Source organism: Myotis yumanensis, unplaced genomic scaffold, assembly GCF_028538775.1.
Source record: "Myotis yumanensis isolate MYYU_CA2020_CCGP unplaced genomic scaffold, mMyoYum1.0.hap1 SCAF_6, whole genome shotgun sequence".
Lineage (NCBI taxonomy): Eukaryota > Metazoa > Chordata > Mammalia > Chiroptera > Vespertilionidae > Myotis > Myotis yumanensis.
The window spans coordinates 81,458,098-81,472,455 of record NW_027223757.1 but is presented as its reverse complement, the minus strand read 5'-3'; the positions used below and the strand labels follow the sequence as shown (position 1 = coordinate 81,472,455).

Here is a 14,358-nt window from a genome sequence, read left to right as displayed (position 1 = left end):
CCCTTTCACAGAGGTCGCCTAAGACCATCGGAAAACACATATATAGTTACATATTGTTTTTGTGATTAATCACTATGTTTTAATTATGTTCAATTTGTAACAATGAAATTGGGGGTCACCACAACATGAGGAACTGTATTAAAGGGTCATGGCATTAGGAAGGTTGAGAACCACTGGTTTAAGGTATTCTTTTCCCTCCACTTATTGTGATATTCTATTTCCAGTACTACCCATATAATTAAAAATATTTATTAAATAAAAATAAATGAAGACCAGCCGATGTGACCTAGTTGGTTGAGCATCATCCTATGCATCAAGAGGTCACCGGGTCAATTCCGGTCAGGGCCCATGCCCAGGTTTCTGGCTCAATCTCCAGTAGGGGGCATGCAGGAGGCAGCTGATCAATGTTTCTCTTTCATCGATGTTTCTATCTCTCTCCTTCTCTCTTCCTCTCTCTCTAAAAATTAGTAACAGTAAAAAAAAATATTTAAAAACATAAAAATAAATAAAATAATTGAAAAATAAAGCAGTTAAAAGTCACTCTGAATGTTTTCTTAGTTAACCCCGCCATTGGTGAATAACTAACTGAATGTGTTATGTAGCTGGTATTTCTGCTCTGTCTTATGCACCTTTCTTTCATAAGTAGAATCCACCACGAATAAACCATTAAAAAAAATGCAAACAAATTACCCACTTCTTTTAATCTGCTTTAATATGCTGCCCTTGTCCTGTCTCCAATAATCTTACCCTTGTCCATGCCCCACTTAGTTATCATGTTCAATTGTATAGTATCAAATTGTATAGTATCACTGTGGTAAAACAATGGCTTTATTACCTGCTTGACCTAATTTTTCTTACTATGACCAAAAATCAAAGGGAAGTGCTGCCAAATTTTATCCAGATTACTATGTTGCTGAAACACAATTCTACTGCTCATCTACACTAATAAAAGAGAAACATGGTAATTAGCATACAACCGCTACCCTTCCCATTCGCTAATCAGCATGTCCTTATGCAAATTAACTGTCAGGCAAGATGGCGGCCGGCAGCCATGCACTGAAGCGAACAGGGAGGCTTGCTTGCTCCAGTGATGGCGGACTCCAACGTTTCCCGCCTGAGTTGCCGGCCTCTCAGCTGCAACTCTAAGCAACTATGTACTATGTTGCAAATAAGAAGCTAAACAAAACCCCAGAAACCAGCTTTCAGTCAGCGGGCTTCAGCCAGCCGGACCACAACATTGTATCAATGTTTTCAGCAGCGAGGCCTCAGAGCTAAAGCTGACCCAGAATAAAAAAAAAAAAGAAAAAGAAAAAAAGGAGCGGTTGGGAGCTTCAGTCACCCGCTTCCAGAAAACAGCCCTCAGCCCCTAACCCAGACTGGCCAGGCACCCCAGTGGGGACCCTCACCCTGATCCAGGACACCCTTCAGGGCAAACCAGCCAGCCCCTACCCATGCACCAGGCCTCTATCCTATATAGTAAAAGGGTAATATGCCTCCCGGCACTGGGATCAGCAGAGCAATGAGGCTCCCGGCACTGAGATCAGCGTGACAGGGGGCAGCGCCCCAACCCCCTGATCAGCCCTGCTCTGTGCCTGATAGGGGGGAGCTCCCCAATCCCCTGATTGCCCTGCGGCTCTGTGTTTGACAGGGTGTGGCGCACCAACCCCCTGATCGGCCCTGCTCTGTGTGTGACAGGGTAGAGCCATAACCTCTCCATCGGCCCTGCCCTGAGTGTGACAGTGGCGGCGCCCCAACCCCCTGATTGGCCCTGCTCTGTGGGTGATAGAGGGTGGTGCCCCAACCCCCCTCCAACGGGCCTTGCTCTGTGTGTGACAGGGTAGAGCCATAACCTCCCCATTGGCCCTGCCCTGAGTGTGACAGGGTGCAGCGTCCCAACCCCCTGATCCGCCCTGCTCTGTGTGTGACAGGGGGTGGTGCCCTAACTCCCCTATCGGCCCTACTCTGTGAGTAACAGGGGGGAGCTCCTCAACCCCCTGATTGGCCCTGCTCTGTGCGTGACAGGGGGGAGCTCCCCAACCCCCTGATCAACCATGCTCTGTGTGTGACAGGGTACGGAGCCCCAACTCCCCTGATGGGCCCTGCTCTGTGAGTGACAGGGGGCAGCTCCCCAACCCCCTGATTGGCCCTGCTCTGTGCGTGACAGGGGGTGGCGCCGCAACCTCCCCATCGACCCTGCCTTTAGTGTGACAGGGGGTGGTGCCCCAACCCCCCAATCGGCCCTACACTGAGCATGACTGAGGGTGGCATCGCAACCTCCCGATCCGCCCTGCTCTGTGCATGACTGGGTGGTGCCCCAACTCCCCAATTGGCCCTGCTCTGAGCCTGACCAGAGGCTGCACCTAGGGATTGGGCGTGCCCTCTGCCACCCAGGAGCAGGCCTAAGCCAGCAGGTCATTATCTCCCGAGGGGTCCCAGACTGCGAGAGGGCACAGGCCAGACTGGGGGACCCACCTCCCTGCCGCCCCCCCCCCCCCACCCCGAGTGCACAAATTTTTGTGCACCGGGCCTCTAGTAATAATAATTAAAAAAGAGGCAAGAAAATCTCTTTTTATTTTTTTAGGGAGTGTTATGCCCTTACAACATTTTTTTCATTGGCATTGTGCCTGTTTTAATATCCTTGTTCATTAATGTAATGTAAAAACAGTTATTAACTTGATACTAAAAAAGGATCACTTAGTAAAAGTAAAATTTAGGCTGGTATGATTTTTACATAATGTAGTCTCCCCTTATATTTAAAGGAAAAAAATTAATCCAAATTTCAGTCAGTATTATGGTATAGCCATACAACACACACTTTCAAACAGTTTTACAAATAAGACTTTTTAAAAAGCACTTTTGATCTAAATTCTATTCCTCTATGCTTGTAGAATTATGTAGAGTGCCATGGTGGTTGGTTATGTCAACATTGGTCCCTGGAATAAGGTGATCATCTTTCCCTTCAATCAAATAATCCCATTCATCAAAATCTTTCTGAAGTCCTGTAAAATATAAATGTTAATAAACATTAAAACTTTTGAGAGTGTTGAACAGTTGAGTGCCACTAGGTGGCAACATAGCATCACAAATTACATAATCTGTGTACTGATCAGGGAGACAAGGTAGCCTGTGCCCAGCTGCTGCATCTGAATGAGATGGGATGGAAGCAACATGCACAGTATCCTCAACATGGAAGCCTGCCCCAGTCTTACCAGGAAGACTGTTGGCTCTAACAGGTACACTTACTGTCTGATATATAGTATGCAATGCTGCAAAATTAAATTTTCTCAAGTTTTCAAACTGATTTGACTGCTATGTTAAATTATAAACTACTGGAAACTTAACATGAGACTAGTGCTGTAATAAAAGGCAGTTTTGTTCTGAGAATCATCCGGTCTGTGGAATGAAAGAATATTTGTTTCTTACCTAAATGCTTTTGTAAGAATGCTAATGAAGCTTTGTTGGTAAGATCCATAGCGACTTCTGAATCTATTTTTCCTTTTAATGTGAATATGTACCCAACTGCTTTGCCAGTTGCAAAAGTGAAGTCAGCAAAATTCTGATGGACTGAACCCCTGAAAGATAAATGAGACATTTACAAATCACATTGTTTATAGTTAGAGTGCAGGAAAGATATGGACCTGGTTGACCTTTTTTTTTTTTTTTTTTTTTTTTTTTTTAAAAAAAAAGATCTTTAAAGAGAGAGGAAGGGCCAGGGAGAGAGAGAAACATCAAAGTGAAAGCAAAACGTTCATCAGATGCCTCCAGGAAGCCCTTACAGGGGATTGAGCCTGCAACTTGGCATGTGTCCTGGCAGGTAATCAAACTGGTGACCTTTCAGTGCCCAGGACAACACCCAACCAGCTGAGCTCCACCAGCCAGGGCCTGGGTGACTTATTTACCGAAAACCAAGGAAACAATATTTATCAATTTGATCTCCTTAGATATGATTTTGAGGGTCACAGACTGTTCATTTAGGGATCCTAGAGTATGTATTTGTCTTCCCTTCTAGATAAACAATTCAAAGATCCTATTTTTGCTTGGCATCTTGTCTTTAAAGGAAATGATTCCAGCTTCTTAAGGGGCTGGAATACTTGCAGTTTCAGTAGATGGAATGTGTTACATGTTGAACTCAGAGCCAGAAGCCTGCTCCCTTACTGCAACCACTTAACTTGATATCTATTTGATGCTAATCAAGCCACTTTGGATTTAAGCCTTGGATTAAGTAGATTAGAAAACATGTTTTCTTGTATTATTTAAAATGTAAGCACCTTCCAAATACCAAGCTGCATGTTAAATTCACCAACAGCCTACCATCATATAGGATGGCCTCCTTATTGCTCATGTTCTATTACCTCCAGGACACTTGACACTTGATTTTATTGCTTTTTTCCCTCTTTGTTTCCTTGACATTATGCCTGCCCCTTTCCTTGTACTCTGTTTTTTTCTGGCTCTTCACCTAAAATGTAGGCATTTCTCAAGGTTCTATTCTCAGACCATTTCTCTTCTCACTTTGCGGTCTCATCCACGCCAAAGGTTTCATCTATAACATATAAAGTCTATGCATTTCCAATTTGTGGCCAGACAGCTCTACCCATATTTCCCAATCTCATGCTGAGAAATACCAAATTAAAATACATTTTTTTTCAGGCCGCACATGTTGCAATTCTTTTTTTTTTCCGACTTTGCTGCTGCTTATAAGCAAACTGTGAATCCTCTTAGCTATCACTACTCAAAACAGAACCATTTGGCACCTGCTCACTCTTCCCCGAATTCCAATCAAAACTTGAGCATGGGACTCATAAAGAAGGTAGACACAAGGTCAAGGAAAAGTAGAAGCCTGGATGCTACCCACAGTAGAGGATGGCTAAGGAGAAGGAGAGGGTGGGGGGAAAGGATGGAGCCCTCTAAATGATAGGGGAAGAGTAGGGCTGGGTAGCCTGGAGAAGAGAAATAGGTGTCCTCAACAATATCGAATGGATGCAGAGAGAAAGGCTGAGACTGCACACAGACTGCTGGGCTTTTAAAGCCTCGGCAGGGCCAGCTTCAGCATTGGTGGTGGGGGGGGGGGGGCAGGGGGAAGGCGTTTGGGAAGCTAGACCACAGGAGTAAAGAGTAAGTGCAAGTAAGCACATGCAATATTAAATATAAGCTATTCTTTCAATATTTCTAGCAGAAAAAGGAAGAAAAAGAGTGCCTAGTAAGGAAGTGGGGTGAAGGACAGGTTAGGCATTCTATACGATTTCTCCTTTAGAATTAGACTTGCAGGTGCAAATGTGCTACATTGAAGTCCTTTCCTTATCTGGACATTTCCTCGCTCTGTCTAAACCCTCTCCATCCTTCAACACCCAGTTCTACTCCCATCCCTTCCAAGCAGCCTTTTCTGACTACATCAGTTGGAAAAGACCTCTCCATTCTCTGATCCCAAAGTGCTCATTGCCTATCCTATATATTTTCTCCCTGGAAATAAACCCGTTTCATATAGGAGAGGGATGAGCACTATATTTGCTTTGTAACATCCCATTGTGAGTCCAAAACTTTTTTGGGATTTCTTTTTCACATCTATGATATAAGCATATTGCCAGCACTTAGGGGACCCCATTATAGTTTGGGGAATTTATAAGTTTGTATTCTTCCCAAATAGGTAAACATATTGCTGGTCTGAACCGATGCTCTGACTTTTTTCCTAAAGAGTTCCTACTCTAGCTTGGTGATGGAACACTTTTCTCTGCCCGGACCCCAAAATGTGTAAGCTTGCTCTTGTGTTTACATGAAAAGTGGCAAGCACCCTATCGCGCATTTTAATTATCAGTATATGGGCCACATATAGTAACACCACTTGAACATTTGCATTTTTAAAAAGAGTAAATCTAAATGCACTTAGAACCTGAGATTTTTCTAATATTCTCACTTATTGAAAAGTCTACACAACAAATTCAACAGTCCTTTAATGGCTTGTATCTGTTGTGGTTTATCCAAATTTCAAGTTTCTATTTCAGATAATGAAGTCAGTTGCTATTACCTGATTGTGATCATTTTCCTTTCTTTACCAGGTGCGTAGCATTTTTTCATTTTTATGATATTAGCAGGATATTGGAACTCTTCAGAGTTGATAAAAAAGAGGGGCTGAGAAAACTTGGAAAATACTTCCTCATTCAGGGGCATCATCCATGCATCCAGGGCAATACCGCACCTGCAGGTGTTTGTTGAGATGATAATGGAAGGCTGGTTACACACCGGCAAACATACAGGTCTTTCTACTAAAGCCAGGATTAATGGACACACCACACTGGCCCATGATGGTATTGTACTTCATGTGAGAAGGAGATATGATTAGCTTTATAAGGTCGCAGATGTGGAAATATGTAATCATTTTCTTTAGGAGGCATTTAGGAATTGGGACTTTTAGAACAATATATAATCTTTAAAATTTTCATTCATTTTAATATTATTTTCAAAATAAATTTTTGAAAAGTAGTGATTTCTTCAAAATTGTGGTGTCTGAAAAAATTCCCTGCACGCATTATTGCTCCTATGTTTCCAGACTTTCTGGATACTCCATAGTCTGTTTATTATATCTTTTCTTAGAGTAACAATTGGACCCATCGCTTTGTATTTAGAGGTGCTGTACCTGGAAAATTTTCTGGGCATTGATGGAAAACATGGGCATAGCTCTGGAAATATTACTAACTTTCTTATTTCTTTATTTTTTATTTTATTGTTTATAGTATACAGATGCTCTCAGTTACTAACTTTCTTTTTACAAGTCAGTTTATCCTATGTTTCATGACATTTTGGACACTGTTTTATGTGCTAAATGGACTAAGGAAGAGAAACCCCTTCTACTGAAACAGATTTTAAGAAATTCGAGATGGAGTTTCACAAGTGATCCTCCCTTTCTATACGGTGGGCTCTACGTGAGCTCATCAGTCTGGGATGAAGTAGTTCAAGGCAGAAAACATTTCCCTATGTTAGAACACTGGAGTATTTCAGACCTCACTCCAAATTAAAAATGAAAAAAATAATTAAAAATACCCTGCTTACTAGGGAAATCTGGACTATAAGATGGCCACATTATTATCACCATCTTATGTCGCTGATGAAATGTGTATATAAAGGTACATTTCCAAGTGAAAATGTTCAGCCCTCAAACAGATGAATAAGAATGAAGGAAAATATGTGGGGAGGGGAAAGTTTTTAATAGCAGTGAAATCAGATATTTTCTGCTTAGGAAAGTTCACAGAGAGTATTTAATAGAGGCACAAGAATAGACTTGTAGGCCTCAAAGGGTCCCTTCCTTACTAAGAATTTGATAAAATTGTATTTCACGTGGGTTATCACTCCCCCTCTTCCAATAAATTACTGTTCTGTCTCTTCGTCTCATTCTCTTACCTGAATCTCCGGTCATCGTGAAGAGCCTGAATAACTGTGGCTCCACCAAAAGAATGTCCCATTACTGCTATTTTATCTCTATCAATGGAGTCCTACGTGAAAAAGCATGATATGAATCCATAACTATCTCACAGGTTGTTAGAAAAATAGAGTGAATGATTTTGTTAATCAGGCAATTAGTATTCAATTCATGGGCATGGTTATAAACCTTGATTTCTTATAAAGGAAATACACACATATACAAATATACACATATAGCACACACACATAATACATACATACAAATACATCCGCACATATATATGGTAAGCATTTGTAAAAGTTCAGAAGTGAACTTAATGGTCTTCCCAGTCACCCACACTTAAAACATCATCAATGCTGATTTCTCCCTCTCCCCAGTTCATATTTATCGCTTTGTGCATTTCATGAGGATTTATTGAGTGCCTGCTCTGTATTAGGCATTGTAGTTCATTTCCAGTGAGCTCACAGCCTATTGGGAAGGAAAGAAATACAGATGCATGATGCAAATACAATGGAGTGGTAGCAAGGAGTAGCCATGATAGATAGCCAATCCAGGCCAGGGCTGGGCAGTGGGTCCAAGAAAGCTTCTCTCGAAGGAGGTGCTTCCTGACTTGAGTTGAAAATTAAGCAGCACTTAGTCAGGGTGGAGGGTGAGTCACGTTGCCAAGGGGATAACATGTACAAAGGCATGGAAATAAAAGAGCGAGTGGCGACCATCATCTTATGCTTAAACTCAAGTGCCTCTACTCCCTGTACTCCACCCTCCACACCCACTGTTGAGTCTTTGTCTATGCTCTTCACTGGGTCCCATATTTTTTCCTTCCCAACATTGTATCTAAAAATTGTGGACCAGCTTTCCAGGATCAAGCTCAAAACATGCAGAAGCCATCCAAGAAGTTACAGTACTTCTACCAGAGGTGTTAGTGGAACTGCCATTTTTGTAGACTGACTATTGGCAACTGTATATATAGTTCAACCTAATGCATTTCTTCTTGTCCTAACACTTCACCTATAATTTTTTTTTCAGCTCTTTATCATGTTGTACCCTGTATTACAGCAGAAAAGCAAACTCTAGAGAACAATAAAGAGCTAAGAACTACAGGACAGGGAAAAGGGCTTTCGTAGCTCACCCGCAGCTGTTGCATATCGACCTCTGAGTCTAATACATTCTTCACCGGTGTTCGAGAGAGCATCACATCGAGAGCCTGGGAACACTCCTTTGCTCTTTGTTGCACCTGATATGATTATTAGAAGAAGGAAATGACAAAGTAAAAAGTTGTCATACTTTACAACTTACTTTAACGTTTGTGTAGAGCTTGCGTGTGGGAGCAATGGTCAGCTGCTTATAAGCTGGCAATGTCCGAGCAGTGAGTGGTTAGAAAACAGCCCAGCATCATGATGCAGGCACCAGCCTTGTGGGGGCCACATCCCGGCTCGGTTGCTTAGCCACAGTGTGACCTCGGGTGACTTCATCTCTCTGAGCTTCCTTTTACTGTCTAACGCTGCCTACCTACCCCAGTGACATTTGGATGGAATTCAATGCAATAATATATGTAAAGCACCCACAGGAAAGCCGTCACAGGGCGGGAGCCAGTGCGCTCGATTTCATTTAATCTTCCCAACAGCCCTGTGGGAAAGACACTAGTACTCGTTATTTTGTAACTGAGAAAACATGGAAGCAAAACAGGGACAGTAAATTAACTTGTTCAAGATGACGCCACTGAAAAGTGAGGGCCCCAGGATTCAAATGTACAAAGTAGGATCCTAAGGCCCTAGACTCTTAATACTATGCTATACTCCCTCTCTGAAAAGTAGTCTTTCTTACGGGACTATGAATCTACCTTGAGATTTTAAAACGAGAAGTTGTAATGCAAAAGAATTCTGTATAATCACGGTTACCTCGCAGAATTTTGTTTGTCTTTGATTTCACAATGACCCACACATTTCACTAAGGCAGTGGTTCTCAACCTTCTGGCCCTTTAAATACAGTTCCTCATGTTGTGACCCAACCATAAAATTATTTTCGTTGCTACTTCATAACTGTAATGTTGCTACGGTTATGAATCGTAATGTAAATATCTGATATGCAGGATGGTCTTAGGCGACCCCTGTGAAAGGGTCGTTTGATGGCCAAAGGGGTCGAGACCCACAGGTTGAGAACCACTGCACTAAGGGGATTGTATTACTCAGTGAACCTGCTGACGGATCTTGGGCAATGGGAAGTACGAGTGCAAGGAGCACAGCTTGCCAAGTATAAATCTAAATTAGCAAATGCCATACTGTTGCCTGTGCGTTTTAGTCCCCACGCCACCTGCCCTGACCGCAGTGTACCTGCGAATTTCGTAGAAGCACCTCATTCTCCCCTTGTTGTGGGGTTTTGAGATAGAGCCAAGACTTGTTCCCTATTTCTGCAGCAGACTGGTCGTTGAAATAGTACGTTGCAGAGGCGGATCCATCTCTTCAACACAAACAGAATCAATTACTTACACTTCCCCATCACACCCATGTTCCTCTTTTCCACCCTTGACTCAAGGTCACTCTGGCCTTCCTGACTTCCCTTCTTCCTCTATACTGCAGTTAAAAAAAAATTGTGCCCAGCCGGTGTGGCTCAGGGTTGAGCATCAACCTATGACCCAGGAGGTCATGGTTCAATTCCGGTCAGGGCACATGCCCAGGTTGTGGGCTTGATCCCCAGTGGGGGGTGTGCAGGAGGCAGCCCAGCAATGATTCTCTATCAGCATTGATGTTTCTATCTCTCTCCCTTCCTCTCTGAAATCAATGAAAATATTTAAACAAAAAAAATCAAAGAGGCCCTGAAGGGACTTCTAAGAAAAAGACAGCATTGTGAGTAAACTCAACCCATTCTATCTTCCCAGTTCCTGGAGGCCACGTTGAAAACTCCCTCCCAGAATCAAATCCAGCAATGTCACTTACTAGCTGTGTGGCTTTCAGCAGATAACACTTTGCTGGCTTCCTTTTCCTCCTCCTTAGAACAGTGATAATGGTAGCCATCTCATAGGGTGGCTATGAGGATTACATGATGGTGTGCAAATACAGCACAAAATAAACCCTCTAGAAATGTTAGCTGCTTTTGTAATACTTGAAGGGCTAGCTCAGTCTCCCTTGTTTCTTATCATATAGTCATCGCTGACCATCCAACATTTTCTGTCAACCTTTAGGAAAGTTAAAGCCCAGCTACATACCAGGTGACATACCTGTGTTCTACAGTAGCAACTATAAACCCATGAGAAGCCAGGTCATTGCCAATTGCAGAATAAATTGTCCTTCAAAACAAGAAGAGGGGAGCATTCAACTGCCAGTCATGATTACAAGGTGGAGTTTACTAGTAAACCTGGGCTGTTATACCCTGGAGTAGTGCCCTGGAGTAAAGCAGAGAGCTGTGGTTCTCAAAGGGAGGCGATTTTGTCCCTCAGGATATTTGACATCTATTGTCATTTTCATTATCATGAGTTGGGAGAGGGTGCTACCGCCATCTGGTGAGTAAGCGCTCTATTAAACATCCTACAATACACAGGTCCACCTACCCACCACAACAAAAAATTATCCAGCTCAAAACATCAACAGTACGAAGGCTGAGAAGCCCTGGTGCAATGATTATCAATACGGCCTTTGAGAGTTCTGAGTATTAATTGTGGCTCTGCCCACTTACCAGTCACATGACTTTAGGCAATTACATTTCTGATTTTTTTGTCCTCACCTGTCAAGTGGGGCTAATAAAGGCTCTGCTGTAAGGTTTTAATAAGATAATGTGTGTAGGAAGGCAGTACTGTGTGGTGCTTAAGAGAATGGGATCTATCGTCCTGCCACTGTGTTTGAATCCTGGTTCCACCACTTATTAGCTATCGACCTTGGATAAGTCACCTATCTTACCTCTGCCTTTGTTTTCTTTTATCTGTACAAGGGTGATGCTACAACAGTAAGGCATCTAGTGGGATTATTCTGAGGATTAAGTAGATTAGTACATTTTCAGTGCTTATAACAATGTCTAAAACAGAGTCATTACTGAGTATGTCAGCTGTTGTTTAAATGACTGGACAGGGTGAGATGTTTAACAGTCACATGCAAAGCCACTGCATTTGTAACCCCCCTCCATGTCTTCATTCTGCACAATCTTCTCATATCATGCATTCAGTAGAAAATGTCCATAAAGAATACAAAGGAGGGAGGGAGGAACTATGTCTTCTGCCCCTGAAGATCCAGGAACTTTAGGGACAATAATCTAGCACAGGGATTAGAAAACCTTTTCTGCAAAATGCCAGACAGTGTATCTGTCCAGCTCTGTGCACCATACATTATGGTCACAACTACTCAACTCTGCTGTCATCACACAGAAGTAGCCACAGACAATGTGTAAAATGACGATGTTCTTAAAAAACTTTACAGAAAAAAGGTAGCAGGCTGGATTTGGCTGTGGGATTCTAATCAAATAAATAGCTAGACCTCAATTAAAGAGCTGAAAATCATTTCTTATTTCAGATGCTACCCATCTGTTTTCTAGCTAAAAGCTACCTTTTATTCTCTGAAAGTTGCATAATCCTCTGAGGTGGAGGAAGGGAAGGCAGATGAGAAGATATAAGAAGAAAGTGGAAAGGATGTAGTGATCATAAAAATAAGCCACTCAGATATCATGTAATTGAGACCAGAGTTAACTAAAGAGCCCACCCAGCTCCGACCTCTCTGGATCCTTTGAAGAACAACATTGGGTCAAGCACTCCTTCCATTGGCCTTTTAGAACTATGCTACAGTCTGAGACTTCATACCCAATCAACCTTTAGGAAAGTTAAAGCCCTGCCACATACCAGGTGACATACCTGTGTTCTATAGTAGCAACTATAAACCCATGTTTCTCATCTCCTTCCCAAATGTGCACCCTGCATCACGATCTGAAGGCTTTCCCCATCCCTTCCTGATCATTCCCCTCTACCCTTCATAGGCATTTCTCTCAGTAACTGTCTTTCACAGCTAATCCAATCTTGGTGTCTATTTCTCAGGGGCCCTGAACTAACACAGTGGATGATTCTGAGAGTATAAATATTGTAATACAGAAGGACAACAGCCCAAAATGCAACACCCTCTCTCCTCTGTTGTGAGGCTAGGCTCCAGGAGCTGGTAGGTGGAAAAGACAGGGCTAGGACTGATCAATAATAGATCATAGCCAATTCTTGAGGAACCCCAACTCCTTCAGGATAGGGGCCTGCATGACACTCCAAAATCTGCTACTCCTTTTGGAGCTGAGGGAATACATTGATCCCTCATGGCTGAAATTGTTCAACCTCTCAAACTTTACCTGAATGCTCCAAGACCATGAGAAAAAACAACCAGTGGGTATTTTTCACCAGTCCTCACAGGAGCATTCCAGCTGGCAGGCGTTGTTTTTGAACCTAGACAGCAATGAAAGATTATAGATAGGGGTTTTTTACTTGAATGTTGCTGGTTAATTTAACTTACATCTCCTTAGTATAAAATCCTAACCCATGGAATTTATATTTTTATGCATTAATAGTACATTCGTTAAAAATTCTCCTACTAGATACCCACCAACCAAGGACTTGAACCATGTGGTTTTTCCTAAGACCACAGGATCATTAGTTATCAGTTCTCCTTGCCAGCTCTGAGCTTAAGGTGAGACATTTTACTACTTATAGGCAAATTCAAGAAGGCTATTCCTTACCAATGTCAAGTTTTGGAAAAATTTCAAAGGGAATGCTCTAAAAACAAACTGAACCTCAGGGACATTACACTGAAAGCCAGAATCTTCTAATAGGAGGCTCCTCTCATTCTATGTGGGTCATGATCAAGAGAAAGGTGAAGAGACCATTGACTTCATACTCAGATGTGGCTTTGGATACAGCTCTGCCATGGTCACTAGCTATTGACCATGGGCAAGGTAAGAGAACTGTCTAAGCCAGCCCTGGGCAAACTACGGCCCGTGGGCCGGATCCGGCCCGTTTGAAATGAATAAAACCAGAAAAAAAAAAGACCGTACCCTTTTATGTAATGATGTTTACTTTGAATTTATATTAGTTCACACAAACACTCCATCCATGCTTTTGTTCCGGCCCTCCGGTCCAGTTTAAGAACCACTGTGGCCCTCGAGTCAAAAAGTTTGCCCACCCCTGGCTAAGCTAAAGAGTCATTTTCTTTTTTAAAAACATATATTTTATTGATTTTTTAGAGAGGAAGGGAGAGGGTTAGAGAGTTAGAAACACCAATAAGAGAGAAACATCTATCAGCTGCCTCCTGTACACCCCTTACTGGGGATGTGCCCTCAACCAAGGTACATGCCCTTGACTGGAATCGAACGTGGGACCCTTGAGTCCGAAGGCTGATGCTCTATCCACTGAGCCAAACCAGTTAGGGCTAAAGATTCATTTTCTATAAATGATACCTATCTCGTCAGGTTTCTTGTGAGGATTATGTTTAAGTGGTAACACATGTAAAGCACCTATGCAGTCAATAGTAAGGGGCACAAACATGGAAAATATTGTCTTCCTTTCCTTCACTTCTCAATTGTCATTGTTTTCATCAACTATCTGTGTTTCATTTTCTCACCTATAACATGGAGATGTGATCATGAAGCCCGAATGTGACGATTGCTACAGAAGTGACTATAAGTTATTCAAGCACCACAAAGATGTGTAGTTTTTTAAGAAAACTCCAAAAAGATGTTTAAAATAAATGCCAAAAGCTGTAGGTAGTTTTTAGGGGGAAATCTGAAGATATAGTTGACACCAGTCCAACAGTAGTGCCTGGTCAAACAGATAGACAAGAAAGGAAAGTCTATACTCATGAAGGTAGACAAATTAAGTGATGACTGCATATCAGATTGTCTTTGGGAGAGAGGCTGGTCCCTTGGGTGTGGGTGATGGGAATGAGAGTAGAATCTCCTCATTTATGCTCAGTAGGAAATTAGCTTTCGGTCCTTAG

General features: G+C 42.4%; 1 protein-coding gene across 3 annotated transcripts in view; it reads right to left on the bottom strand.

The window, feature by feature from the left end:
• Positions 1 to 2,550: 2,550 nt before the first annotated feature.
• Positions 2,551 to 14,358, bottom strand: part of PLA2G7 (phospholipase A2 group VII) — a 40,365-nt gene continuing 28,557 nt past the window's right edge. For all 3 annotated transcript variants that reach the window (XM_070418460.1, XM_070418463.1, XM_070418462.1), the window contains exons 5-12: positions 12,719 to 12,812; positions 10,626 to 10,694; positions 9,742 to 9,868; positions 8,541 to 8,645; positions 7,390 to 7,481; positions 6,020 to 6,190; positions 3,424 to 3,572; positions 2,551 to 2,999 (exon numbers count right to left, since the gene is read on the bottom strand). In XM_070418460.1, the coding sequence (XP_070274561.1) occupies positions 2,869 to 2,999; positions 3,424 to 3,572; positions 6,020 to 6,190; positions 7,390 to 7,481; positions 8,541 to 8,645; positions 9,742 to 9,868; positions 10,626 to 10,694; positions 12,719 to 12,812 (938 nt within the window). In that variant the 3' untranslated portion in view covers positions 2,551 to 2,868. The remainder of the gene's footprint in view (positions 3,000 to 3,423; positions 3,573 to 6,019; positions 6,191 to 7,389; positions 7,482 to 8,540; positions 8,646 to 9,741; positions 9,869 to 10,625; positions 10,695 to 12,718; positions 12,813 to 14,358) is intronic.